The sequence below is a fragment of the Haliaeetus albicilla genome, chromosome 12, assembly GCF_947461875.1.
Source record: "Haliaeetus albicilla chromosome 12, bHalAlb1.1, whole genome shotgun sequence".
Classification (NCBI taxonomy): Eukaryota; Metazoa; Chordata; class Aves; order Accipitriformes; family Accipitridae; genus Haliaeetus; species Haliaeetus albicilla.
The window spans coordinates 34,417,384-34,445,377 of NC_091494.1; the positions used below are offsets into that span (position 1 = coordinate 34,417,384).

Here is a 27,994-nt window from a genome sequence, read left to right on the forward strand (position 1 = left end):
ATCAGTAAAACTCTAAGCTTATCCAAGGAAATACTTGATAATATACATTCATAAAGCATTCTTGACAAATTTGAGTTATACTAAAAAAAGCATAGCATATTTGCTTAAGACTGCCCAAAACCAAAAGCAAGGTAGGGGATAGAAGAAAAGGCAAAAAGCAGGAGCAAGGAGTTACTGGGGGACAGGAACGTCTGAAGCAAATTTCCTCTGTATTGGAACATAAACATGTAGGCTACAGAGCTAGTGAACCTCAGCTTCAGCATCCAGTGTTTTCAAGCATAAATAAAGCTAACTTTAATATTTTAAAATGTCATTAAAATAATTTAGACCTTATAAATAAAGCAGGAGATTCAAAACAGGCTATGAAGCAATCTTCCAAATAAGTGGAATTTTACTGGTAAGTCACTGTTGAGTTATGCAACTGTGGTAACCAACTTACCAGACCGAGCAAAGAGCCTCTGCTTTCCTGCACCTCAATAAACAGCTAGAAACAGAAATGTCTATTCTCATGAGGGATGTGACCAGTCAAGCCACCCACATAGGGTCTTTCTATACAGATCACTACTTTATCCCCATCAGGGTACCCTTCCTGCATGGATACTATTCAATAGCTGGGCATTTTCTTTTCAGAAAAGTACTCACATAGAGAAGCTTTACTAGCAAAATTGTAGTGGCCTGATTGCTGCATACAGCTGCATGTAATGAAACTGGAAGGGGACTGCCTCTTAACCACCTAAGAACCATTTTACTACATGCAGAGACACAGTCTTCTTCTAGATAAAAAGTAAACTCTCCAATGATTTAATGCAACTTCATTCAAACTTTTGGTGGTAAAAGGTATACTGATTCAGCAGGCAAAACAGTTTGGGGATAAAGAATCTGACCTGAAGACAAGGGCTAACATTCCCTCTTTTATCTGTAAAATATGATCTTTAATAACCACAGGCATGCCTCAATGGTACTTTAATTGGAACAGTGGTTTCTTTAAAACAGATACAAGTCATTTGTGGTTTGCTTAAATAAATTGGCACAACTGGAACTGTGTAATACTTGATTCTTGTACGGGAAGAACAAGAATCATCCATGTGAATTGTCCATCTTCAGAGAACAATTGAATGACCAGGCTGGGATTTGAAGAAAAAGTGGATAGCCAGTTTAAGACCTGCTTGCCTCCCAGACACTCACAAGAGGATCATTTTCTTCCTCCCTTTGTCATGGTTTAAGAAGTCCAGAGAGCCAGGAAGAGCCCAAGGCATAGTGCCACTCCACTAAAGAGTAAGCAAGACTAACTTCAACTGCAGTCTCTGCACAATCTTGAGACATGAATCTCTAAAATGAGAAGCTAGATTAGAGAAGTTGGGCAAGTACCACTCCTTCCTCCAGAAAAAAAAAGATTAAGGACAGGAAACCCAACCATGCTGAATGTAAATAAAATAATTTTAATCTTTCTTTCCTTTGGAGTCAGCTGGGAAAGCCTGATCACTCAGGTTAGGCTGGCTTGTGCCTGGGAGACCAATATCAAATTGCTGGTTAGAAAAAAAGCAACTGACATTGCTCTGGTCTAGGTTGAAGGTGGAACATCAAGGACAAACTTCATAGCCATCCTGCTGGAAGTTGCTCTTCAGTATACACAGACCTTAGCTGAATTAGTGGGGGCAGCAGCAATATCAAATTGACTTGCAATTTTACTTCAACTTGTTTATATTAAACACATGTGCAAAACTATTCTACAAAGAAAACAAGTGTTTGCTCTGCCTGCGTTCCAAGCAAGACAGATGGAAAACAGTTCCGGCCCAGAAGCCGCATAGCTCTGAGCACAACACTTTTGTTTGACAGAATGTGCCCTGCAATTAAAGTCAACTTCAGTAGTTTCTAGGATAGGAAACTTGGCTGCTGACCCCAATCGCACAGGACATGACTGCTTTGCCTCAAGGTTAAAGTAGTACAGAGAAGAGGTTGACCTCCAAAAGGGCATCACAGTAAAGGCTGGCAACAGGCCAGTGAAAGCTTAAATGCTTGGAGACCCACATGTGATCACTGGGAATACGAGCTATTCTCAAGCACTTCCTATTTCTCTGCAACAATGGCAATACATAAACCTTTACACAACACAGGAACATATCTTTCTTTGAAATTTTTAAGATACACATATCAAAATTACTGTAAACCATTAAGCTTGTTTTACCATTGCTTGTAAATAACCATTACTTGTCTTAGAGCAGCTGAACAATGACAACTATGTTCTGCATTGCTAAATGGCATCTCAAAAATGCACAGGATACTATCACACTGAAAGCGCAATTTGGTACTTAGCTTCCCCATTCTGTTCCAGTTAACAAAATTGTGTCTGGTTCCTCTGCAGTCAGTTTTTACTTTAAAATTCAGCTGCAATCCTACCGTGTCCACTGAGGATCTATTTTTGGAACAGTCAAATATTCCTTACTATTCTATTGTTCCATGTTCAAGTCCCACTTTCATGAGTCCTACAATTGGTATTCGTCACTTTGTTGGTCTTAGAATCACAAGACACTTTCAATAAGCAGGTCTGTTAAAACATGTTTAACATCTGGAATATGTTAGGGTATTTTAAATAAAATTATTGCTGTGTAGACAAAATCTAATTTATGAGTGGGGGAGGAAAGCATGACTACAGCATAGGCTCAGAATTCCTCATTAAACCATTATCTGAAAGGTTAAAGACTTGTACTACCACAAAGAACAAAGTCTCCTGATCTCCATCCAGATCAACCACCCCCCCAGGAAGGTTCAGTGAAACAGGTTTGACTTCATTGTCTCAGACTGCACCCACCAGGTTTTCATTTGGCCCAGAGGCAACTGGCCTCTAAGCACTCCAAGAGTGATTTCACTCTACCAAGAGTATAATCAGTACAGTGAAGAAAGCTTTGCCAAAAGCACATAATTCAAGATAAGTAGCATGGCTCAACCATAAAGGTCTTAGTTTGGCTTTTGGACCAGCAAAATATCAGCTTCCAGGTAGAAAGCAGCTGTACTTCACTAAGCAAACCAATTAAAACTTAAGTACATCAATTAAATCTTGACCATTCACTAATGTCAATGGAATGTCATAAAAATGCGGCATGATAGGGTCTGGGGCCTGCAGACAATTTACCTCTTAAGCTAGGAAGTTAAATGTAAGATATAAAGAAAAAAAGTCTTAGCCTTACATGCATGTCTCATGTATCAGGAGATCCTCAAAAAGGTTAGAAATTCATGGTGGAAGATCAACAGTACAGAACAACAGTGGTTCCTCATATGGAATCATTAACTATTAAACAGACTAAGACTCATCACCATGGAAAAGAATAATTTAAAAACTGAGGGAGATATCTTACAGATCTAACAGGGCAAGCAGCACAAAGAAAGTGAGTAGGGTTTTACTGCCTCTTCCAACACAAGGAGCAGGTGGTGTGAAGCTGAGCAAGCAGGAGTCAGGCTCTAGATAAAGGATATATCTCTTGACAGAGTGCGTCATGAAGCACAAACTCCTGCTGGAGGGTGTCACAACAGCGAGTTACTTGGCTCCAGAAAGGAACTGGGCAGGCACAAGAAAAAAGCACATGCAATGCTATTACAGACAACGGGCACATTCTGGACCAGAAGGGCTGTCAAGACACATTGCTGTAGGATGAAAGAGTATCCTGAGAGTGTGTTACCATATGTTTATCTCATTCTTATTCTCTTCCCTAGAGGCAGATACTGCCCTTGGCCACTGCCAGGTACATAGCACACTAGCTAGATAGGCCTTATCATGCTATTCAGTACTATGGTTCTCATTAAGAGATAGAACACAATCCTTTTCCCTATATCCAAATACATCATTAAGATATCAATAACCAATGATATATTAATACCACTGCTAGATGCGTCATTGGCATGTTAAGGTGGTACAGCTTCTGCACCCCTGAATCTGCTCCCCAATAAAATACAGAAAGATACCACCTAGCTTCAAAAGATAAAAAAACCCAGTCAAGATTCCTTTGATTCTCTTCTAAAAAGCAATTAAAATCACAGACTATAGACAAATCAGTTCTGTGTTCTTTACCCTCCTTTGCAGCAAAGCCAGACAAACAAAAGCAATAATCAGTTTAGTCAACACGGAACAAACAAGTTAAAGAGAAATTGCTTTAAATTCTGTTCATTACAACATCAGTGGCTGCACCATGCAGACCATGAAACACTTCAATAGAAATACGTAATTTCATAGAGCCATGAATTCAGTAATGAAGAATTTATCCACAGGTCAATGAATTGCACAGCAAAGAGAGAGGTTTGCAAATTAAGTAGTATAATTTACAGACTGAATGAAATAGCTAGAAAAATGTCCTTTGGAAAGGATTCTGCTGACTGATGTTCCTGAACTGGACTTAATGTCTATGGCATTCACATTTTACACTAAATGAAGAGACACAATGCACTTGAGAAAGGAAGTGCTCTCATCAGGAAACTAACTGTTCCCCTTCTGTTGTGGCATAAACAAATATAAATGACACATTGCCAACCTGACCATTACCAGAGAAATATTCATTTTCACAAAATGAGATCTATTATTACCAAAGCAATATGATATAATATTATAGCAGCAGTAGGCAAGGCAGAAAGTTAACATTTCAGCCTTTCTGTGACTGATAAGAGGTTTGCAACGTGGTTTTCAACAGATTGATCTGCATATATTCCAAAAAGCATCTATACTCAAGTTTTGAGAATATAAATAATGTCAGAATGAAAACAGTTGTAATTATCCAACAAGTAATTCAAAACACACATAACCCCACAGATTTAGATATTTAACTTCATAAACCTGACCATGACAAAGTCTTGAAATGCTAATTTAAGAGAACCCAAATGTATATAATTAAGAATTAAAACAGTTTAAATAAAAATTCATTTTTAATATAAATGGGTAGCTTCTCTTTGCTCCCTCCCACAACCCCTCTGCTGTCACCAGAGTTAAAGCTGTTAGGTTCCAAGAGCCCTGTGATATTTTTATATTCAAATTTACTGAAATATAGTCCCCAAACCTTATCACCATAAAGTAAAACTGAAGAGGAATCCCAGACAGAAAATGTTCAAATCTGAAGTTTAATACATGAATACAAAGCAAGAAAGCCAACCAGTCAGCTCACATGCTACCCCATTAGATAATACTAAATAACTTTTTTTTTTAATTTTCATTTTTCTAAGGTAAGGACAGATCCCCTTTATGCCAAAGCAACTCACAGAATCCACAACTGCAAGCCATTAAGCACAATTTGCAAATACTTTACACTGCTACATAATACCAGGCCCGAAGACCAAGTTTCTAATGGTGCCTTCATTTACTGTTACAGCAACAGGCATTGGCATTTTTCAAACTGCAGATCCCTAATTATTTCCCCATGGAATCAAGGGCTCCTGCAGCACAACATGTACTGACAAATCCCCTGCTGACTTGCTCCTTCTTTCTTGTGGCCAGCTGCCATCAGCTCACTAACAGTGCAGGAGGGGATGAGCACCTGCTCCCAGAGGTGCACATCAGCCTTAAACGAGCCTGGTGAGGAGATCAGACTGACAAAGTATTTATTTTCCTTTTTTTCCAAGACAGCTTTTCACCAGACTATCTTCCTAAACAGCCTTGCTGATGAACATGCCTTTGCAGGAAAGCAACAAGAGTGAGCTGGTACACCAACTTTGCTATAATAGGAAACCACATACTTGGTTATGTTTCTCTGACTCTTAGAAGAGCCCATGAACCACAACCTGAAAAACTCTGTGGATTGGGCTAAAATCAGCATTACTCAAGCAAAAGCAATGCAGAGAAAAGCCAAGACCTTGAGACCTGATCTCAAATTTTGATGGCTCATTGCTTGCTTGTACTCTTTTGGCAACGCTGCCCCATGCTGCAGTGGAACCCAGACAATGCCAGCCAGTCCTTCCATCACAGGCTTTCCAGCCATGTTGCCACCATTATCTTCCACCAGCATGAGTTCTTGGCATGACTCTCACATCAAACATCACTGATTACAAGTGAAACAAGCTGCATGTGAATTGACTATGAGAAAGCCGAATTACTAACTTAACTGTAATAGGCCCTACTTAACATTTTACCTGAGCTGCTAACCTGACCTGTCTTAACTGTGCCACAAAAATGAGATAAAAAGAGTTAATAATTCAACTTAACAGCCTAGTGCTTCATTTAGAATATATACACAGTAATTTTAAACTACATGAAAAATTGGAAGACAAATTCACTTGGGAGAAAAGAAAATAGACTATTTAAGACTAACCTGTAATTAATTTTAACTTGAGCTAATTAACAGATTTCCTTGCAAATTCTCAGAAGATTTATTCTGTATTCAGAATGCAACAGTTTTAAGATTGCATCACCGCCCTCCTTCCAGAAACATACTGAATGCAAACTAAGTGCAAAGCAAAACCAATCTTGGTTACAAAAATCACAATGAATACCCCTCAATTCTGCATTCCAAAATCTGGACTCTGAATGTGCTTTATGGGAAGTCCTCAGGGGTTGCCTGCAATCCGTCAAGGCTCTCTTCTACTCCCTCTTTCACAGTGTGCTTGTTTCCTAAACACATAGCAGCTCAAATATTCTGCTGTAAGACAGCAGTAGGAGCTCCACAGGAACAGGAAGCACAGATTGCTCAAGCTGGAGGTACACGTAACTGCCTATACCATACGGAAACACCTCATTCTACATCTGCAGCTGACGTCTCTGATCTCTAAGCAACCCCTAGCTTCTCATTGGACATGTTTTTAAAATTAACAAAAAAAAAATACAGCATGTCTCTTTCCCACGGGGTTCTGAATGCTTCTTAATGGCTAACCACATGTTAAATTACGAGCATGAAGTTATACCTTTTCCAGATCTTAACTACAGTATCATGGGTGTCTAGGACTCCACAGAATGTGTTAACCACTTCCTTTCTGCCAGATTCCCACGTTTTAAGATTTTTAACTCAAAGGTAACATCACTTGGCTGATCAAGAGATCCTAGAGCACTTCACACCGGTCTCAGAGCTAAAACACCTGCAAAGGGTGAAAAGCTGGGAGTGCTTTCAGAACAAAGTAACAAGAACTGGTTTAATACATATTTTTCTTCTTTTGACACCTTTCAGAGTTTGACAGTAGCGGTTGTTTGGCTTTTAAAGTGTAAAAGACTTGTTAAAAAAACTGACTAAAAGCATTTGGTCAACAAGAGAACTGCAGCTGTCAGCTACAGTCAGGTCATGTGTTTGCCCACAAAAAACAGGAAACAGCTAGCCATGGAAATATCTAAGCAGGCCATGAAGAAACATGTAAATTGCACAGTAAGCAGGCTGCTAAGTCAATATTTTTCCCTAGTGCTCAACTTAACTCTTATATTTGTTAACCATGGCTCACTCCAAACAAGTGGCCAAAAATTCATTTGTTCTTACAACGTGTGCTACCATGAGACCATCAACAATGACATAAACGGCAGTTAAAACTGAAGACAATATAAAAAAAGAAAACCCGTACCGTTCCACTGCAGTTTTACCAATGCATTTCCAACAGTAAATAAGCCTGAATTTTCAACAAAGACAGGAAGCAAAGTAGATGAGATTCTGGGAGTCATACAACAGAAGGGAAAACCGCTGAGCAGTTTCAGGAGCAGACACTCAGTTTGCTCCCTTCCCTAGGCTTTAAGTATCCAAGACAAATCCTCAAGAAGGTGCATCAGGGGAATAAATTACTTCTCTACACATTTAAACCCTACTTTGTGCTTTCAGAAGCACCTGGAGAATGGCTTCCTTTTTCTCATCAGCCTCTCTTCACACAGTGTGTGGTATGCATTTTTTCCAAGAAAAAGAAAATGAGACTAGAAGGAATAAAAACTTTAGGGATTTATGAGCAGGTGTGGCACCGAACTTGATACATTTATTTGTTTTAAATTGCATTTTAAAGTAATAATCTTTAAAATTAAAAGATGATGTACTGCCTGATCAGAAAACTCATTACAATCTAGATCAAGGGATTATACTTTGATTTGTCAATATGAAAAAACGGATAAATTTTTTCTAATCTACTCTATCATTGAAGCGTATTTATGCCATCTACAATCTTACTACTTCCCTGTAATTTAGGAATACTTTAATTCATGGAGATTTACCTTAAACACTTTTTTTCAGATCTGTAAAATCAAAGAAAGCCAGTCAGCCTGTTGTGCAAAAGCAGTAAATTTCAGCCATTAAAATTACAATATAATCAAAAGAGCACTACACTATTAAGAAAGATTCATGCTTTAGATATTCTATCAGAACAAAGGAAAAACATGAGACCAATTTTTTTTTTTTTTAAAGGATTTTGATGAGAATACGTAGTTTGGAAGGAAGTAGTTTTCAGCCTCAAGGCAGTGCAAGATTAATTGCAATTTTGATTTTAAATTAAGAATTAAATGCATTATTTCCTCAACTGCAAGCTCCTGACATTGATGACTAGTTTACCTACAGACTTGACTTCTTTCTTTGGCACCAGTGGAAGCTGACAAATGCCAAAAACTTTAACAAAGTAGAAACATTATTTTAGGTATTCAAAAGACTGCAAAACACCTTTGAAAGTCTGTCTCCTGTCACAGGCAGATTTGAAAAAAATCATAGTTTTCACAAAGCCACAAGTTCTTAAAATCTACATTAATTTGACTAAATGTAACAGGAAAGGTTTAGAGCACACTTGCTGTGTTCAGTCATGTTACTATTCATATTTGTTTCTGAAACTAAGTAATTTGTGGCTGTAAATAGGACATTTTCTGAACAGGCTGAAGAGCAATACATTTTCCACAGAGCTTCCAGAAACTAAAAAAAACACCCCTCTGGTCAATGGTTCAATTCAATGTGTTTTTTTTTTTTTCAAATACCTTACTTATTTTCCATTTGCATAAATTCTGCCTTTGGAATGCCATAGTAGCTGATTATTCATTATTTAAATTTACTTTGGAAATTAAACTCATGGGGAATTATCTAATGCATGTCAGACTAAAAATGAGCTGTGAATCTCCAAAGTTAATTTTAGCCTCATGCGTGTTAAGAAAGGTTCAAGTTCTTAACTGCCTTTTAACATTAAGAACTACTTATTCAGCAAAGTCCGTATATTACTTTAAATGTAATCCTCTTTAAGCTAATATAAAAAATTGAATCTAAAATCTTTAAAGTTTTATAAAAGCAGCTTCTCAGTTCTTCTCCAGTATATTTAACCGTGGTAACTTGACAAGCAAGTCTACGTAAACAGCTATTTTTCCACATTTCAGCTGCTTCCAGCGTTATGTAAACTTCAACATGAACAGGAGGAAAAACAAGGCAAGATTCTATGTAGTCTGATGAACAGCTGTGCAAGTTGTTGTCTGTTTTTATTGTTTTTTTTTTTAAATATATATATACACATACACACAGAGAGTTTTCAAGAAGTAGATTATGACAGATATGCCACTGAGCATCCAAAAGTCATCATGTCAGCATTGGTAACCGTTCTGTAAAATCATATTGCCTGTGTTAGGCATGTCAGACTAAAATGTGATAATTTTTAGCCCACAATTCTAGAATCTTTTCAAGTGCAGGAGATAGTTTCATTAAAAGATTTGCATCCGCTTCTTACTGTTTTTAAAGCAACTTAGATATTATCTGGAACTACACAATTTGCCAGTAAAAGGAAAGCTTCAAGGGAAATGGCTTCTATTACATTTTACGTAGCTTGCCTTTAATGATAAAGGAAGGCAAGAAGCATGCAGCAATGGACCTCCCAACTCTCTACAAACAACAGTACTTCAATTCTCTCGCAGACTTGAGAGATAAGGGGTTGTGCCTTGAAGTATATTGTCATAGAGATACATTAGAGTTCAACAGATGATTTTTGGAATTCAGTGAAGGAGCATAACACAGAAACTTATTTTCAACACCAATTCAACTTAGAAAAAGAATTTTCGCTGTGTCTATTTTAAAAGTCTTCGTATCATAATTATCTGCAAAACACTTGTCTTGTCAATCTTGGTTTAGATCAAAGTGGAATTAAATCCAGGTTTTTTTGTCTTAATATAGCTGCGCTCACCCTTCACAGAGAGAACAAAGTTCTCTGAAAACACACTACAGCAGCATGAATGGAATGCTGATTGTACTTTATTCTCCCTCAAGTACCTCTTTGAAACCAAGGAAAGGAAAAGTGGGTAAATAGGAAGTTTGTAGTGTAAATGACCCATTCTGCACGTGGCATTCACTTGGTTGATTGTAGAAAAGAAGAATTTTATGCTGATTTCTCTATCCAAAAGCTAAATATTAGTCTGACTCAATGAGTTCAAATTTGTAATTGGAACACGTATCACCCAGGAAATCTTTACAGTCCACATGGGCTTCATTGACATTGGTGATCTTCATTACTACGCTATAGAATTAATTACCTCTTCAATTCCATGAAACTCTCAGGGAATTATTTTCCAAATCAAATTTTTGAAAGTACTCCCATGCAACAAGACCCAGACTAGAAGCAGTGATTTTTGTTAGACAACTCAGCATAAAGAACATGGCTGCCATATTGACCAAAGGTTTCTTTGAGAGGCTTTTTACTGACAGCTGAGCGGCTCTGGTACATGGGTTTAAACCTCTACTTGAGGACACATTCTCTCAAAGGTTGGGTGCAGATAAGAGAGGGACAAAAGAAAAATCAAACAAAACACATATTGCTAAAGTCATTTGTTGGGTGCTTTAAATTCAAGCTTGGTATATAGCAGGATGTGTTCCTCATTTCAGAAGAGCTGCTAGCACTATTAAAATAAGTGTATAGCACTTTTTTATTGAGAATATGCAACATACTACTTCCAGTTTAGTGAGCACAAGATTTGACACGAATATTCCTTCCAGAAATACTTCAACTTACACAATCACTATTCAACCAAGGGAAAAGGGTAACAAAAAACGTCAAGCTATCATATGCTGTTTATATTCTTTAAAGAATTTGGCTCATAGAGGCACTCCTCTATGTACATCAGAAAATGCATGAACAGTTTTGATAGATCACCACCAGGCATTTTACAAGTTTTAAAAACCAATAACAGATGTGACATGGCAGGAGAAGGATGTTCATCCAGTGATCACATTCTGAACAAGTTCAAGTGATAACTTGCTGCCCTGAGACAGACAAAATAAATCATACATATTACCGCTAATCTAAACTTCTAGTCTCAGAAAGCATCCTGTTCAGCTGTTTCTTTTTATAAACATTCTTCTCCTCTTAGTTCACTGTTTTAATTTTTCAACTATTGTTTTATCCTAGTTGCATATGTAGCATAGCCTCTTTCTTTCCAAAGGAGAAGAGCCTTCATGTAAGAAAAGACCTAATATTTGTTAAAGATTATTCTTCAAATATTATCCCCAAGATACAGAACAGCTTGAGAACTCACAGTTAATATTAATATTGTCAGAAGTGTTTCTAATTACACCCAATAAAGCACTGAGAAAAATCCAGATGTTGGCATTTTGACTCAGAATAGTCTTAAAGAAATTAAAGAAGAATTTTCGCCCTCAATTCAACAGCAAGGTGAAGACTCCTCAGTTCAGCAAACAGCCAGAGAATTTTGTTCAAGAAACTCATTTTGATTGACTGATCTAAGAACAAGAACCAGTATATTTCACTGAAGGCTAAAGTTACACACACAATCAAATTTAAATATTAGAAACCATCTGAAGCCTAGCTGTCAGAGCGTAGTAAGGTCCTAAAAGACCTTAAACATCACAGTCAGATTCTTCACTACTCATGAAAATAACCACTCTCTGCCTTGAAGTGTTTGCAAGAGCAAGACCTGCATGTGTAATACTGGAGGCAGCTTTAGGAAAAAGATAAAAAGAAATTTAAGTATTCCCTCTAGAGCAATCTAATCCTTTTTTGCCCTGTGACTCTGCGAAGGATCACTTCTGTAAGGAACTCTCTCACACTCCAAACCATGTGATCTATCTAAATATTTACACTATGAACACTATTAAAACTCCCCTCTGAAGCCATTAAACATAGTATGTTCAGCAAGTGAAACAAAACAATTACTATTTAGATTATTATTTAGTTTTAACTGTTTTTATCAGGTAGAAGCTGACCTGACTGCTCTCCTCAAGTGCTCTGTGTTAACTCATGAGAGCCACACAGCTGTGGTTTTGGCTGAATATACTTAAAAATGTCAAATACCTACTTCCTTTCTGTTTTCTAAAAGAAAAAAGGGAGGGAGAGAGAGAAGAGGAAACCTAATTAGGCTTTGGGTTTGTTTTGTTACTATTTGTAACATTAGCACACAAATTAGCAACTATGCACCCAAGAGGATCTTTGTTCATCTCTCTGGCTTCCTTAGCAATCTTTTTTTTTTCCCTCCCCCCAAAGTATTACCAATGCTCAGAATGCTTTCTCCTCTTTTGTTCAGGCTTATCCTTGCTTTCGTGGCTTTCTCTGCGCTCTCTAGTCCTGTAAACTCTATACCGATGAAGATGCAACAACAACAATCTTTTAATCAACACACTTGACGCTTTCTCCCATGCTAGAATAGAGTGCCCCCAGTAATCAACTGGGAAGTATGCCTTGAGCCTACTTTTGCTCTAACTTGAAATACATCTATGAACTATATCTAAACTTTGGGAGAAAAAGAGAACACATTATGTAAAAAACACCTCTAGGTAGAGAAGAAACCACCAAAACACATACCTCATATTTTCTATATTGTTTCAGATTTCTATGTTCTACAGTACCTACCAAACAGAGCCCAGTAAGTATTTAGCAATACAAGGAACTGTCAAGGAAGAAAATTACAGCAAAAATTAATACTTACTGCCATAATTAACTCAAAAGGGTGTTTATACACCCGTACGGGGGATTGATACTTCTGCACCATAGCTGCAGTCAGTAAGATCAACTCAAACCTGAAAAAGAAATTTTTAAAACAATCTGTCAAATGTAGGAAGCCATTTTCAATCTTCTCTTACAATTATTCTGTGCATGATACCATGCTAGCAATTCTACAGGAAATCCTTCACGATTCCTTGACAACTTTTTTTTTTTTGGAAGATCCAGTGGGGCCCTAAAACACTATGTATATTTTTGTCAGAAATGACTTATCATTTCTTCCAAAGACAACACAAAATTAGCCCATTTTCAGTCCAGTTTTAGTAACAGATCTTCAACACTTTATGACTCTTCATCAGGATGGTGAGATTTCCTGTGCTGCTGCTGAGAATCAAACATTGACATAATACCAGCTAAAGGCAGAAAAGGATTGCCCAGTCCCACAGCATGGTTAAGTGGGCTGCCTTGCTTATAGGTCATTCTGAACTGGGACCGGGTTAAAAAAAAAAAAAAAAGAAAAGGTCAAAAAAATATAGCAAGTGTTAAAACTCCTTGTTTTCAGAAAGAAAAAAAAATGGCTCATTACAGCACACTGATATAAGGCATTCCTTCATCATTCCCAAATCAAATTAAGACTTTTGAGAGAGACACTTAAGAGCTAGCTGGGGAGAAAAACTTAGAGAAACTACATTCCAATATATGGCCAGAAAAAAAATTCACTAGCAAAACAGACAGGAGTTATTCCAACAGCTTTGTGTCTGCTTTCCTCAGCAAAGTGTTTGACCCAAACTCTCTTGAACACAACTACACTTACTGAAAAATACTGGCAGTAGCGCTTGCAGATGAAACCACGGGCTGCTAGCCAGACTCGTTTTAGCAAGAAATGGCTTTATTACAAGAAGTTAGTTTTACTTTTATTTTTTAACGTGTCCCCACGTTATCTACAGTGCTTCTGGAAAGCTTTATCAACTCCAGCTACAGAGCACGGCAGCTTTTCAGACAGAAGCAGCCAACGATAAATCCAAGAGTCACAAGAAAGTTCACCCGACATCCTATTCAAGAGAGGAATTTACCCATGACTACCCTGCATTTTAAAAAAAAACACCTGAATCAGCAAAAAAAGCCGCAAACCCTCTCTAATCCTTGGGCAAAAAGAGTTACACAACAAAGAAACTCAACGTTTCCTTTCACCGCTCGCCAGGACAGCGCTGCCTTCGCCCCGCCGTGCCCCCCCTCCGGCCCGGCGACACTCCGGGGAGGGGACGGGACCCGCCGGACACCTGTGACAGCCCCGCCGCGGGCTGCCCCGCTCCGGGAGACACCGGCGCTGCCCCCGAGGGGATCCCGACGGGGCCGCCCGACCGGGGGACGGGCCGGGGGGGGGTAACGCGAGAGCCCCGCGGCCGCGGCGCCGCCGTGACCCACCCGAGGGCCGTTACCCGCCCCCCACCAACAGACGGGGAGCGCCGCCCGCCCCTCAGGGCTCACCGCGGGGCCCCGGCCCGCCGCCGCTAACGCTGAGGCGAGCGGGCGGTGGGGCGGACGGCGGGAGACTCGCCGCGGGGGACAGCAAGGGCGGCGGTGGGGCCGAGGGGAGGGGGCGCCCGGGGGAAGGAGAGGTGGGCGGGAACGCAGGGGGGCAGGCACCCGCGCGGCGACCCTTACCGCCTCCCGTCACGACGGCCGGCCGGGCTCTGGCCTCATGCCGGCGCGGGGCAGCGCCGCCGCCGGTTCCGGCGGGGGAGGGGCGCCGGGCGGCCGCCGCCGCCGCCGCCTGTTGTTACTAGTGACAGGGCGGGGGCGGGGCTTGGCCCGCGGCCAGGCGCTGCGCATGCGCGGCCGCCCAGCGGGAAGGCGGGGGAGGGCTGCGGGAGTTTTACTCCCCGCGCTGCCCCCCCCCTCCCCCTTGGCGCCTGCGCGCTGTGGCCGGTGGGCTCCGTGGGGCTGGGGGGGAGGGGGGCGCATGCGCAGTGTGGGGTGCCCACGGCAACGTGGGGGTAGAGTCCTCTTCAGGCACATGGGGCACCCCGCAAGGGCGGGGGGAGCGGGACGTGGCACTCCTCTGAGGGCACCTCCCCTTCCCTCAGCCTCCCTGGGCATCGCTTTGGAGCTAAACCCGTCATTGCTCCCCTCGGGGCGGGGGTTTGGCGTACACGCCGCTCCTGGAGACAGGGCCGTGGCCCAGCCTGGGCCTGTAGCTCCTCAGGGGCTTCTGCGTGGGTGCCAGGCGGGATCAGAAGCAGGGGGTGAGGTTAGGTAGCGATGCCGATTTTGAGGCACCCAGGCTGGACGCCGAGCCCGATGGAGGGGTGTGAGGGCCCAGAGAAACAGCCACAGCATGGGGCAGCTGTGGCGGTGTCACTGGATGCTTCAGGGTGATGGTGCCAGGGTGGGGGGAGCAAGAACGGGAGAGAAACTGCCCCAAAGACCTGGCTGGGACGTAGTTTATCTCTGCTGAAAGGGCAAAGAACTGCAGCGTAGGGCCACAGATGGTATCTCCTGAGACCAAGTACCGTATCATTTTGTTAGTAGTAAGCAGTCGCCCCATTTAGGCTCAGCACCTGAGGAGGTGCTGAACCTGTCCCAGGGACTCAGAGGCCTGCAGGCCGGGGCACTGGCACCCGCAGGGAGCTCTGTGGGCACCCGGCTCTGCCGTGTCCAGCGGGAACTCTGCAACCACCATGGGAGCACAGGGACCGGCCCAGGGACCTGCCTCGGTCACCCCTTGAGCATCTTTATGCCTCTTGTCTGTCTGTCTTTAGCCAGCAGTCACCCAGCCTGGGGCACTTTGCAGTTTGGGATGTGTGAAAGAGTTCTGTCTTAGACCATGTCTAGCACGGTTTATCTATGATGTACTAAAAGCAAGAAATAGAGTTATGTTTTGTACAATACCAGTGTATCACAAACTGTGTTAAAATAAGGGCTTGAAAATTAGGGGCCTCTGTTCCCTTCAGTGACTCTATTAAGGCAATTTGTTTCCCCAGAACATGTTTTATTACTGGCTTACTCCTTCAGAAAATACATCTTTCTACTAAAATTTAGAGTCATTATCCTGTCCTTCTGGTGCAATTCTTCCTCTAGGAAGGCTGAATTTGTGGTTACTATTATCAAGTGATTCAGCTACCGTTTATTCTTATACAAACCATGTGTCTTTTAAAGTTTGTCAGGAATATTCTGATCTAAAACTTGTCGTTACAAGAAGTTGTTTAATCTGTTGAGAAATTGTCTCTCTGAATCTGGTTTCTGTTGTGGCAGTTGGCCAGTTGCCTTCATGTAGATGAAGTTAACTAGTTAATCTAGTAACTCTGTAATTAGATTTAGTTATCTGATTGATATTCCCTGCCATTATGCCTGTAACATCCTTTTCCTGTGCTGAAAGCGTGAGATACAATCCTACCAGGGCAAGGAATTTACACCCACTCAGATTCCTCTTGTTTGTAACATTTCTCTCTTTAGATGCTGGGAAATGTTTTAATTCTTACTGACTGCCACTATTCTACTTAACCGAATGGCCAGATAACCAGAAAAGCTTTATCTGGACTTTCAAAGGTATTTGGAGTTTATTGATAGAGTGAAAGCATTAAAGTGAAAGCCCATAATTTAATGTCTAAATCCATCATGGTAGGTGTCTCGCCTGTTTTCTGCAGAAACAATAATCTTAACAAGATAGACACAGCAGAGGAAAATAATATGGTTTTAAATTTTTCTGTTATTTTTTATATTCCTGTTACATCTTCTTTTACAGAAGCTCCAGCACTGTATTGTTAGAAGGAATATAAATGAACAAATGGGTGGGTGAAATGTTTAAGGAAAGCTGTGAAGCATGCTGAAGACTGAAGCCCAGAGGACACAGGCTGAAAGTGCAAACCATTCAATATTTTCAGAAAATTAGGAATGCAGCTTGCTAGATATGAAGGGAAGTTGGGCCTTAGGGAGGTTATGCAAGGTCGGTCACTCCCCACCATCTGAGCACTTTTCCTGGATTGCATTCCTCCACGTTACGAACTTTGGTTATACGAATCAAAGCCCAATCATTTATCTTGTTCCAGGAAATATTGCTATGGAAATTAATGAGAAGTACTGCTAGTCAATCCTTTTTTATTATTAATAATAAGTAACTTAAAGTACAATTGCCTGAGAGCAGTGCAGGGCTGATGTATACACAAAAAGATTCAAAATGCCTCCAGGCCTTGCTGTAATCCAGTGCAAGCCCCTGGAATTTCAGCAGGCAGGAACTTGCTCTGGTTTCTTTTGTTTGCATCTCGGAGAGCGAATAAAAGTGAAGTGGTCCTGGCTTCTTACTGTCCAGCAGGTCTCATCTTTGCAGCTTTTGTACTAAAGAGAGGAGATTGTTCTCAACAAGAGAGAACATGCGTTCATTCAAGGTCTTGCTGCTAAGCTGTATGTTTATTAAAAGTACGTGAAAGAGGGAGGAGATTTTGAGTTCAGATATACTGAAGTTCTTCAAGAGCTGTACCCTAATAAATCAGTCCCATCTGAGTCAGTGGAATTTTTTATGTACCACTGGCTACATTGAAATAAATGCCTTCATCCTAAACCTTTAAAACCATGAAAAATGTCCCAAATGATAACATTTCCAGCTAAAATAAGCATGATGACTGACAAACAGCTAATGGGACAGAGTTGTGCCCTGGGGACATGCGATTCTGGTTTACACAGAGTTCTTATTAAATGCCTTATAGGTACTTAACTAGGTGTCACAACTTTTTCTTTCCCTTGTCAGTCTAGGGAGCCAGTACCTGGTGGTGCTGGATATGAGCTGGTATGAATTCCTTCACTCCTTTACTCTTAAAACTAAAGTAACTGTGACACCCAAGTTCAGTCCTCCAGACACATACCTGAATGTGCTCATTGGTAACAGCTATACATATTTTTGTAAGCTCCCTGTTTTGCCCACACTGGGGAAACGGTACACAGGAGCAGAAATTTTGCCACATACCTTGGGAGATCTTAAAGCCCTTTGTAATGGCAGGGAAGATACTACTAATAATGCCAATATGCAGATATAAATATTGAGGCTCACAAAATGCTATAGGAAGAGTCATGCAGTAAATCAGTATATCAGTATGAGAAAGCAGACCAGAGCTCTTCACTTCCAGGGTGATCTCCTTATTCCCAAGCACTGCTGCCTTTTAGCTCTGTGATAGTTTTCCACCATTGACAAGATTGGGAACAGGGTAAAATATCTCCACGCTGGCCTGTGTTCAGAGAGGTGATGTTAATGCATGAAACCTAGAAGGCATTAAACTCTTGAGATTTTTATTCAGGATTAAACTGGCCTTAGCTTACTATAGTTTAGTGCAGTATAAGCAAAGGTGTATTAACTTAGTACCGCTATTTGATTTATCTGAACTTTCCCATATGTCATGGTGTAGAAAAGCCTTAAATGACCTTGTAGACTGGAGCCCTTTATGTTTTGATGGCACAAACAGTCAGAAACATGTTTTTTCCTTTCTTCTCAAGTGACTGATAGGAAAATTGAATTGTAGGCTGGGAGCTGGCCAGAGACACCAGCTGCCAGCCCTTGGACTCCAGCAGCTGACATCAGAGCACAGGCACCATTGGCATAGCAAAGGTTACGTAGCCAAACATTAGCAAATAGGACTAAGTCCTGATTCATAAAATACATGAATCGGGATGAGCACGTGGAAAGCATCCCAGCCCTTATTCACATCTTCTCATTGCAAAGCCCATAACCATATGAGGCTTCCTGCATCGAATTCAGCGTCACCGCTCATAAGCAGTGCAGTGCTAAGGCAAAAGTGAGCAGGTGGTGCAGGGGGGGGCTGCTAGTACAGAAATAATTAAAGCGTGAGGAACTAGTGGAGTGTATATTCTGGATGAAGCACCAAATCCAACACTCATTCCAAAACCCATGTTGGATATTTGTAACACCCAAAAGGTTGATAGCACAGTCTTCTTGGGGGTGCTTGAGGAGGGGGAGACACCCTTTGGGGCTCCCACAGGATTGTTTTATCCCTCAGACATCAGGAGGTGGCACGGGGGGGGGGGGGCAAAATGCCAAAGGGAACTCCACCCCATGACCTTTTTTCTAGTATAAAGGGAAAAACACTGGGATGATAACTTACTTGCTGAGGATTTTATTGTTGCTGAAGATGTCACGCTCATAATACAGGGAGCTGGAGCTGTAAGCAAGGAGGGTTTTAGGGGCTGTTGGGAATGCCCAGCTTTTCTAATTGCCTTTGGAAACACCCCTTGTGCCCCTGTGCCACTGCCTGGGAGCTGCCTGGCACCTGCCTAAGAGTGAACAGCCTGTTCCCAGTTGTCTGTTTAAGTGAGTTAAAGGACTGCCTGGGTCTGATCAGTTCATTAATAACACTTTTCAATCCTTAGAAAAATATCACTCTCAGCCAATAGCAAATGCAAGGATGAGTAAATTTCCTATAAAAATATAAACAAAGGCTGTTTATTATCCCTCTTTTTAATGAGTCTGACAGTACAAATAATACTCTCATCAACAAGTGTTGAATCAAGCTGTTGGGTCTCACCAGGTATAGACTTTGTTCCTATTTGCCTGTAAAATGTTGATAATTTTTTTTTTTTTAAATACCAGAGGAGTAATAAGAAACAATTACTTATTATTAAAAGTGTTCCACAAATCCAGCTCCTTTTAAAGTATGCACTGACCCTACCAGTACTGGGTCTGCACCCTGTGGGCAAACACTGCACCCTTTCACTGGAGCTCGGTCAGGACAAGCCTTCTTTGTGGCTGCTGCTCTGCCAGCATAACAGTGTGTGTATCTGTATAGTTTATTCCCGTGCCTGAAGGAAAATGAGGCGTATCATTATGAGGCACTTGCACACCAAAATAACTACCAGTATAGCTATTTCAGGGTTTATTTTTTAAATCGCACTATCTGTGGATCAGGCCTGTGCTGGCAGCCTTCATCCAGAGATCTCTTAGAAAACACTTAAGAAACATAAGCTTCATGATGCTATTTGCAGGCCCTAGAAATGCTGCTTATCTTCTCTGATCAGCAGAATTCTTTGCACGAATTCCGGTCCTGTATCCAAGGCAATCTCATTATTTGCTATACATGTTCAATCTGCTTGCTAATTTCTTTTTCCTTGTCACAGGGGAGGAACCTTCCTGTGCTCCACAGGCGTGCCTGTGTTTGGGAGATTAAAGAAAGCAAGGCAGACGCATAAAAAATGTCACCCACTTGCAGTGGCGGCATCCTGAATAGGGAGTGCAATTTAGAGGCAGATGTTCCCTCCAATTGAATTGTCTGTGTCACTGATTCCAGCGAGTTCAATGTTCCTGAAAAGTGTGAGGCAGAGGGCATTGCTGAGCAGAAGGTTGGCTGCATCCAGGGACCTGGCACACTGCAAGTCGCAGGTCTGCTGATTTTGACATGGCTGCAGCATTAATCTGTCTCAGCCTCGAGCACCACTGGCTGACTCTCTGTCCTGGAATTAATTTGGCTAATGTACCGCATGATGGAAAGCCACGTTTGCTATCTCTTTGCTAGGCAAGATTTAACAGAGATTGATAGCATCCTCTATCCCTGGATAAGTGAAGTGGTAGCAGAGCTCCACTGAACGGATACCCACCGAGAGTTTGGCTCCATCTCTCCAGGGCTGAGAGATGGCATATTTAACACCTCGTGGGTCTTGTAGCTGTCAGCATGGGGCAGAGGGAGCCTGAGCAGAGAAGGAAGAAGTGGAGTTGCCTTTTGAGTCAAGCACTGGCTCTGCAACCCCTGTGCAAGTGGGATGTGTAGAAGTTTTTTTCTGAGGGCAGCTTCCAAATAGCAGTCTCAAAATAACTTGGTTTAATGAAGGGGATGATCTCCAGCACAGGAAGCCTATTTGCAGTCATGGTTTCAAGCTGGTAGCTACAGACTCATGTGTGACCACTGAGTATTTCAAATTAGCTAATGAACAGCTGTTCTGTTTGATTTGCTTTTGGTCATAACCAGCCTGAGTCTGAATTAAATGAGCCTAATGGGGAAAAGAACCGATACGCCCCAGTACAACTCCCTGGACAGAGACTGGAAACAAGCCCGGTGCTTCCTTAGTGCCCCATCCCCAACACCATGAGTGCACCTGGGTCTTCCTGGGCCTTTGCTGCACCACTTCTATGGGGAGCAAGAAAGGAGAGAGGTCCTGAGCACGCAGGAGGTAGCAAGAGGTCAGATGAATATGGCAGTAGCGGGAGTGGAGGCACCACCAGCCAAGCAGAGGCAAGACCCCCAGGCTCCAGAGAAGCAGAGGACAAATCTGCCCAGAAGGTTCACCCAAAGGTGACATCCAGCTCAGGAAGTAGAAGAGGATGCACGATAGACAGGATGACACGGGAGGGACAACATTGTATATTCACCAGAGCTCCAGCTAAATTAATTTTGTATCTCAGTTGGTAGGAAAGGACTTTTTGAGGGGGGGCTGGGCACCCCTTTACAACCACTCTGTGAGATGCACACTCTGCACTGGGTGAGCAACTGTGTGCCTTCCCTCCCCATCACTGCTGTGGCCACATCCAGCACTGGCATGTTCAGCAACACACAGAGAACTACAGGTGATTGCAAAAAAAAACCATTAGTACATAGATGTAAGCCACACCAATGCAGCACTGCTCAAGCTAACCCAGAAGGAGGTTTTAAATGTAGGCAAGCTAACTGCCAAAAATAAACCCCAACCCACCCTGGCTGCTGCACTCTGCCATGGGAACAATATTGTGCATATGATCAGATTCAGCAGGACACAAGCAGCCTAAGGGTCTTTTTACATTTGGCTTGAAAAGGCTAAAAATAGCACCCCAAACCCCATTCCTTTTTTGTATTGCCATCTCCCCTGCCTGTTCCTATTCACTGGCACTTTTACATGCAAAGCAGGATTTGGGATCCAAGGCCCGGTAATTAGACCCCAGCCCAGCAGCTGCAAGTGGAACAGCTGGAGGTGTTATTTCTGCGGGTTATTAATTGACTCTATGGAAAAAAAACTGAGCTCAGCAAATAGAACGCCAGTGAGCCGCAGTCCACAGCAACATGACAAGGTCTTAGTGACAGAAAAAGATAAAATAAAAGAGAGAGCCCAGTATCCTAAAGCCGATTAGTTATAGCAATTTCTCCAAAGCTAAATATAGAAAAAAAATCCTCCCCCATCTTCAGCTCCGTTGGCAGAGATGAGAAAGCACAAGGAAGGAGATAGGGAGAATTTTCATTTTTCACTTAACCCCCTCATGGGCTGCAGAGAGAAACTGCTGCTTTGGTGATGCTCCCAACACTTAAAATCAGATTCCCTGAGCAGCTACACCCTGACCACCCCTTTCCTCAGCACCAACAAGTGTAGCTGCATTTGCTCCAGCCACGAAGCCCAGCCTCTGGGCTGCTGAGCAGCATCACCGTGCCGGGCAGGGGAGCGAAGCAGGAAAGCTCCCGGTGGCTGCTCAGCACCCGGTCACGGCTGGGCCAGAGCGGTCCCCAGCACCTCTCAGCTGGGCACAGACGGGTGAGCTTGCAGAGCCTCCCCTTCCCAAGCACTGCCTCCCTTCGAAGGGGCTGAACCACCCACACTGCCCGAAACCAAAGCAGGAGAGAGCAAGGAGACCTCCTGCCTCCAATTTTCCTTCCTCCCTGCCTTTCCTGCAGCTGGGGACAGACAAGGCTTGGGGACAGATGAAGCCACCTGGGGCCAGGCGAGAAGCCCTGTGTCAGTGGCCAGAGTAAGAAAAAGCTCAGGGTGCTGGTGGCAGGAGAGAACAGGACCTGGGCCATTGCCTCAGCGAAACCTACTGCACATCTCCTTAGACCTCAGGCAAATAAATAACAGGCGAATCCAGCAGAGATGCTGAGAAGCCGGGAAACCAACAGAGCATTTCAGATTTATGGGAAATTAATTTAGCCCTTGTCTGGATGCTGACAGCCGGCAAGGCTCTGTCCCCAAGACAGCCCAGGCTGTGGCCTCTTTGTTCAGGCCCTAGGCTTAACTTCCGAAAATAAATCATCATCATACATCGGAGGGGAAGCAGCACCTCTCCCAGCAGAGAGGACAGCCAGGTTCGGTGTACCTAGGCATCATCTGTGCTGGCAACCAAAGGGGAGGGAGAGGCAGCGGAAAGGCTGCTGCTGCTTTGGACCAGCCTTGTCAATATCTTGCCAAAACTCAGCCCAAGAAACCTCCCTCCGCAGCAGTCCTTGACAGGAGACAGGACAGCCCTGTGTTCCACGGCTCCATCACAGGGATTTCTTCCGGCTTTCATCACCCATACAGCAAGAGGAGCACCGGAGGCCCCCCCAGACATCTCTTCCCAATAGTCAGCCATAAGCAAGACACACAGACGATGGTTAGAAGAAGGGGATATTTCTCTCCAACCTCCACCCTTGACACTAACCACCCCTCCTGTTGGGTCTGGGGTATTTTTAGTCCTTCCCATGCTCCCAGCTGCACAGGCTCCATCTCTGGAGGTGGCTGAGTGAAACCCACATTTTGTAATCTCACCCTTTGGAGACCACTTCTCTGAGGTCCAACCAATTCCCTTAGCAATACCTTCAACATGAGCATGCACTGCTGCATCCCAGCCTACCCCTGACCTTGCTGCCAGGACCGTCTGCTTTCTGTGCCAGCCTGGCACTGCTCGTGTAGGAAAGCTCCTCTTCAAAAGCCAGCTCTGCCACGTGCTGTGAACTGGAAAGAGCTGTCAGAACTCCTGCCGGGTGCCAGCACTTCATTGCTGTAGGACAGGGCTGTCTGTTAGTCCTTTCTTTCCTACTGCTTTGCCTCAGCCACAGTCTGCCTGCTCTGCACGCAGTACCCAGGGTGCACAACCCTCCCCAAGCCATGGCAGGGCCATGGGGCTTCCAAAACATGGTGGGTTCCATGCTGTTACGTGGCCTGTCCCCAGGCTGGAGGTTCCCACAGCAGCATCACCTTCGTGCAGAGACAAAGGTAGAAGTGGCAGGGGGACATGGGCAGCCCCACAATAGGGTTCCCATGGGGAAGGCAGGGCTGGGTACCCAACTTCAGGGCTATGGGGACACATCATCTTTCCCCTCATCCATTAATTCAGCCCAAACAGGCAATTGCTCTGTGTCTGACAACACGGGAGCAGCTGTAGTTTTGCACAGGCCCTAAGTCCCTGCGAACCTGGGCAGGTGGGCTGCAAACATGCTGCCATGGGAAGGGAGTTCAGCATCACCTGTGTGATCCTACTCAAGCTTGGGGAAATGCATGTTGCTCGTGCATCCACAGGTCTGGCAGTACCACAGCTCCCCAGGCTTTTTTCCCTAGTAAGACTCAATATATGCCATCTGTGCTACCATCACACCTCTCCACAAGATCCAAAGTTGTGGTTGCACAGGGATAGACAGCGCTTTGGGGACAGCAGAAGGGAAGGAAGCTTCTTTGCGCGGGATGGGGATTTGAGAGCAAAGCACATCAAGCAAGCTGAAGGAGAGTGACATTTTCCTTCCCAGCTGCTATATGCTTGCCCACACAGCCGGTGGGATGATTCCATGCAGCTAGCAATGCGACGTGATTAGTAAACAAATGATGCATTTGCACCAGGAAGAAAGAAAAAAAACCAGAGAGGAAGGGAGGAGAAAAGCAAGGAAGCAAGCCACATTTTGGAATAGTAGAATGCAGCAGTGAGCTCTTTAAAAATCTGCTGAGGAAGGCACTTGCACAGCACATGGTTTGGGCAGATCAATGAAGCTGCAAAGTGGCCTGCTCCTGGCAGGCACACAAATCCACTTTCTAATGAAATTTACAGCAAGCGGAATTTAGGTCACTACTTGGAAGCATTCAGTTTATTCCAGGCAGCTTTTTAAATATTTAAGAAATAGCTGTCAAATTAAGCCTGCTCACCTCTGGCTGGAAGGTCCAACTTGGAACCATGGCAGATTACTTAGCTCCAGCTTAAAAAAATATGTATTTTTAAGCTTTCTTTGATTGTCCCCTCCCTTCATCATCACAGCACAGTGATTGAAATCAAATCCTGCCCTGCAATCCTGGCACGGGTGGGAACTAAGGGCCCAAGTGATGCTCAGGCTATACCCAGCCCGGTCTCATCAGGGCAGTAAGACACCTGGACGTGACCCTCCTGCAGCCTGTGCTCTCCCTCCAGCAGTAAATACAGGACTTTATCTGCTGCTGAAGGAAGACCAACACTACAGCCAGACCTAAAAACAGCTCTCAAGGGAACAGCTAAAAGCAGCCTCTTAGCAGAGGTGAACCTTCACTAAAGGCTAAGCGATGCCAAGTGGAAGGATCTGGCTTGAACTGGTGGTTGCTAGCGCTAGTCCCAGACGTCACACTTTAAGAGAGCTGCTGGAGCCTCTTCAGTGGGTGGTGGGGAGGGAGGAAAGGTGGAAACCAGGCAGTTCTCTGGCTGTTTACCCAGCAGAAGTGGCCACAGCCCCAAATCTCCATGCTCTCAATTCCTGTACAAATCAGAGTGAAAGTACAGACATTTCCTCTTCCGACAATGCAAAGTTTAACGTTTTGCATAACACGCTGGCAGCATTAACCAATTCCTGTCCCAGCTCAAGGTCCAGCCTGCCAGGCACAGACCTCAAAGCTTTTCCAGCCTAAACACAAACCAGGAGCAGAGGAGGAAAGAGCAGAAGGCTGCCTCAGAGCACGGCTGGGCTCCCAGCATGTGGCTGCACGGTGCGGGTTCCTGGCTCTTGAGGACTGACACAGTGGAAGAGCAACATGTCCTTGTGGCTACAGGGCCTGAGGGCTTAGCGCGAGGGAAGAAGCCGCCTCCACAGCAAGGCACTTGCTGGCACATGCTTTGCAGGTCAAAGCAGTTTTCCACCTGCCCAACCCCAGCCTCCATTCGCTGCAGGCAGGGCATCTCCCCTGCCCACACAGGACCTGCTCCCCTTTCTTGGGGTCTGGCTTTTCTCCCAGCCCATCCCCAACACTCAGGATTTGGCCTGTCTGCAGCTGAGGAAAAACATGGGTGCATATGCAAACACCTCTGCCTCCTTCCTCATTATTTTTGACTTGCACACATAAATATCCATTTCATGCTCAGCTGATGAAGGATTTGCTTGGCTGGGTTACGACCCTGGCTGCGGCTCTGCAGCTGGCTTTGTACCAGCCAGTCAGTCTCTGACCTGCCTTCCATCATCACTCCTGGGCTTGGACGAGCGCACCAGCATGTGGCTGCTGGGCACGGCTGCTGCACGCAGCGTGGCACCATCCACCACGGCCCTGGCAGTCCTTTCCCTCTGCTCTGCCCTGCGAGACAGTATCGGGGCACAGCAAAGGCCATGCACGGAGAGGGACGAGGGGGGACCAGTGGTGCAGAGAAAATACCGTCCCTGCATAGCTCCACAAGCCTCGCTTTCCTCTCCTGTCAGCACGGCATTCCAGCCTCCTCCGGATGGCTCAGCTGCCACCTTGGCTCCGCTCAGCCCTCGGGCTGTGAGGGTGTGCGCGTTTGCCCTTGAGTTAATTCACACCGGTGCCCATTCAGCCGGGTCACGGAGTTGGCAACAAGGCCCTTGGATGGAGAATCTCGCAGGAGGGCTCGGGGCACTGGTGGTCCCGCTGGCCTCCCTGCCCCGGAGCTGGGACCCGTCCCCTGCATGTCTCCAGGGAGCTGCCTCCCCTCGCCCTGCCTCGGGTCTCCTGCCTGCAGCTCCAGGATGGGAGAGCACCAGAAACAGCAGCTGGTTGCTCTGTGTCTGTACAAAAAGGACCCACTGGCCGGGCTACGCACACCTTGCTTTTCCCATGCGTAAAATGGGAGTAAGCCAAGCTCCCACAGACAGCCAAAGGCACTGACTGCTCTTTTGCTTTCTACCTAGGAGGACAAATGCTCAGCGTTAGATGTCTTACAAGAGGCATCAGATATTTTATTCCATCCCCTGGCCAGGGGAAGGATGCTTTCATCCATCCTCTACTCCTAGGCACCCGCAGGGTTTCATGCTCCGCACCCCTCTCCGCTGCAGCTGGCTGCAGGAAGCAGCAGGTCCTTTTTCCCCTCAGTCCCAAGGGGCTGCCCTCTTGCTCGGGGAACAGGGCACATATTTTAAATCCAGAATGTTGTGCACAGACCAGTTAAAAAACAAACAATGCGGGTGAGAGCACAAAACAGATTCCAGCAAAATCAAGGCAGCCCAGCAGAGCAGGGTGCCTCACTGCGGGTTTTACTTTCACACATCTTTTATGACGTCTTGGCCAGCCCCAGGTTTTCTATTCCACAGGAAATTCCAACACCAAAAAACCCAAATGAGGCCAAATTCAGAGGGTTTGGGTTTTTCTTTTTCTTTTTTCTTTTTTTTCAGAAACCTTAAAGAAAAAGAAAGAAGCTGTAATTCTAGAGTACTGAATTTGGGATCGAGGACTGTAAGAAGAAACACTCACAGCATCATGACATCCCAACCTTTCTGTACCCAGGTAGTGTCTTTCAGCCTGGGGATACACAGGAGATGGCCATACTGGGGCTCTGTGACCGGGATTCATTATTTAGGAGGAGAACCCTCATCCTGTCAATAAAAACAACCCCCCTAAACTCTGCCTGGAAGAGAGAATAATTATTCAGCCTGGAGGACTAATCTGATGTGGAAAATCAGGGGAGGAGGCTGGCTCTGGCTTTTCCTCCATGCCTTGAGCTGGCTGGTGAGGAGGGAACGGTTTGCCCTCTAACTCAAGTTGGGCCTCCTGTTCTGGAGACATTTCCAACGGTGGTGTTTGGAAAGCACAGGAGACCTGCGGTGCCTGCTCCAGCCAAGCAAAAGCCATCAGCCTTACACTCACTTTTGCTGAGAGAAGCCTGACAGCCCACAGCACATTCTCTGAGACAGATTTTCCTTTTTCCATTTAGCAGATTCTGATTAGTCTGAAAAGAAGACAAACGTGGCTGCTTTGGCCCAGCAGGTTATACAGACTTTATCAAGCACAAACCTCCTTATCAGGCCATGTTGGCGGGTGGCAGAGCTGTGTGTGGCACTATGCGTTATCACTGGTGTCTGCAAGCACAGTGGAGAGGGCACTGACTGCTTTTACTGCACCTGCAACCACAGCTCTCCAGTGAAGAGGGATTTCTTTTTTTATTTTTTTTTTTTTTCCTGTTATGGAAGAAATAAGTTATTATAGAGAATTTGCATCCTGGTCCAAGAGTTCTGACCTGAAGTTTTACTTCTCCCAAAACAAGTTT

The 27,994-nt window shown here is 44.1% G+C and overlaps 1 protein-coding gene and 1 long non-coding RNA gene across 2 annotated transcripts in view; both read right to left on the reverse strand.

Moving 5' to 3' along the window:
* The window catches only part of SEC14L1 (SEC14 like lipid binding 1), a 43,420-nt gene extending 28,772 nt beyond the window's left edge, over positions 1–14,648 (reverse strand). The window contains exons 1-2 of the mRNA XM_069798967.1: positions 14,506–14,648; positions 12,827–12,917 (exon numbers count right to left, since the gene is read on the reverse strand). Coding sequence (XP_069655068.1) covers positions 12,827–12,889 — 63 coding nt within the window. The 5' untranslated portion in view covers positions 12,890–12,917; positions 14,506–14,648. The remainder of the gene's footprint in view (positions 1–12,826; positions 12,918–14,505) is intronic.
* A 2,273-nt stretch (positions 14,649–16,921) lies between these two features.
* On the reverse strand, positions 16,922–22,112 carry LOC138688146 (uncharacterized). Its single transcript, XR_011327197.1, has 2 exons — positions 17,942–22,112; positions 16,922–17,175 (listed from the first exon to the last, which is right to left on the reverse strand). It is a non-coding gene; the product is annotated as an uncharacterized lncRNA (long non-coding RNA).
* Positions 22,113–27,994: the final 5,882 nt, after the last annotated feature.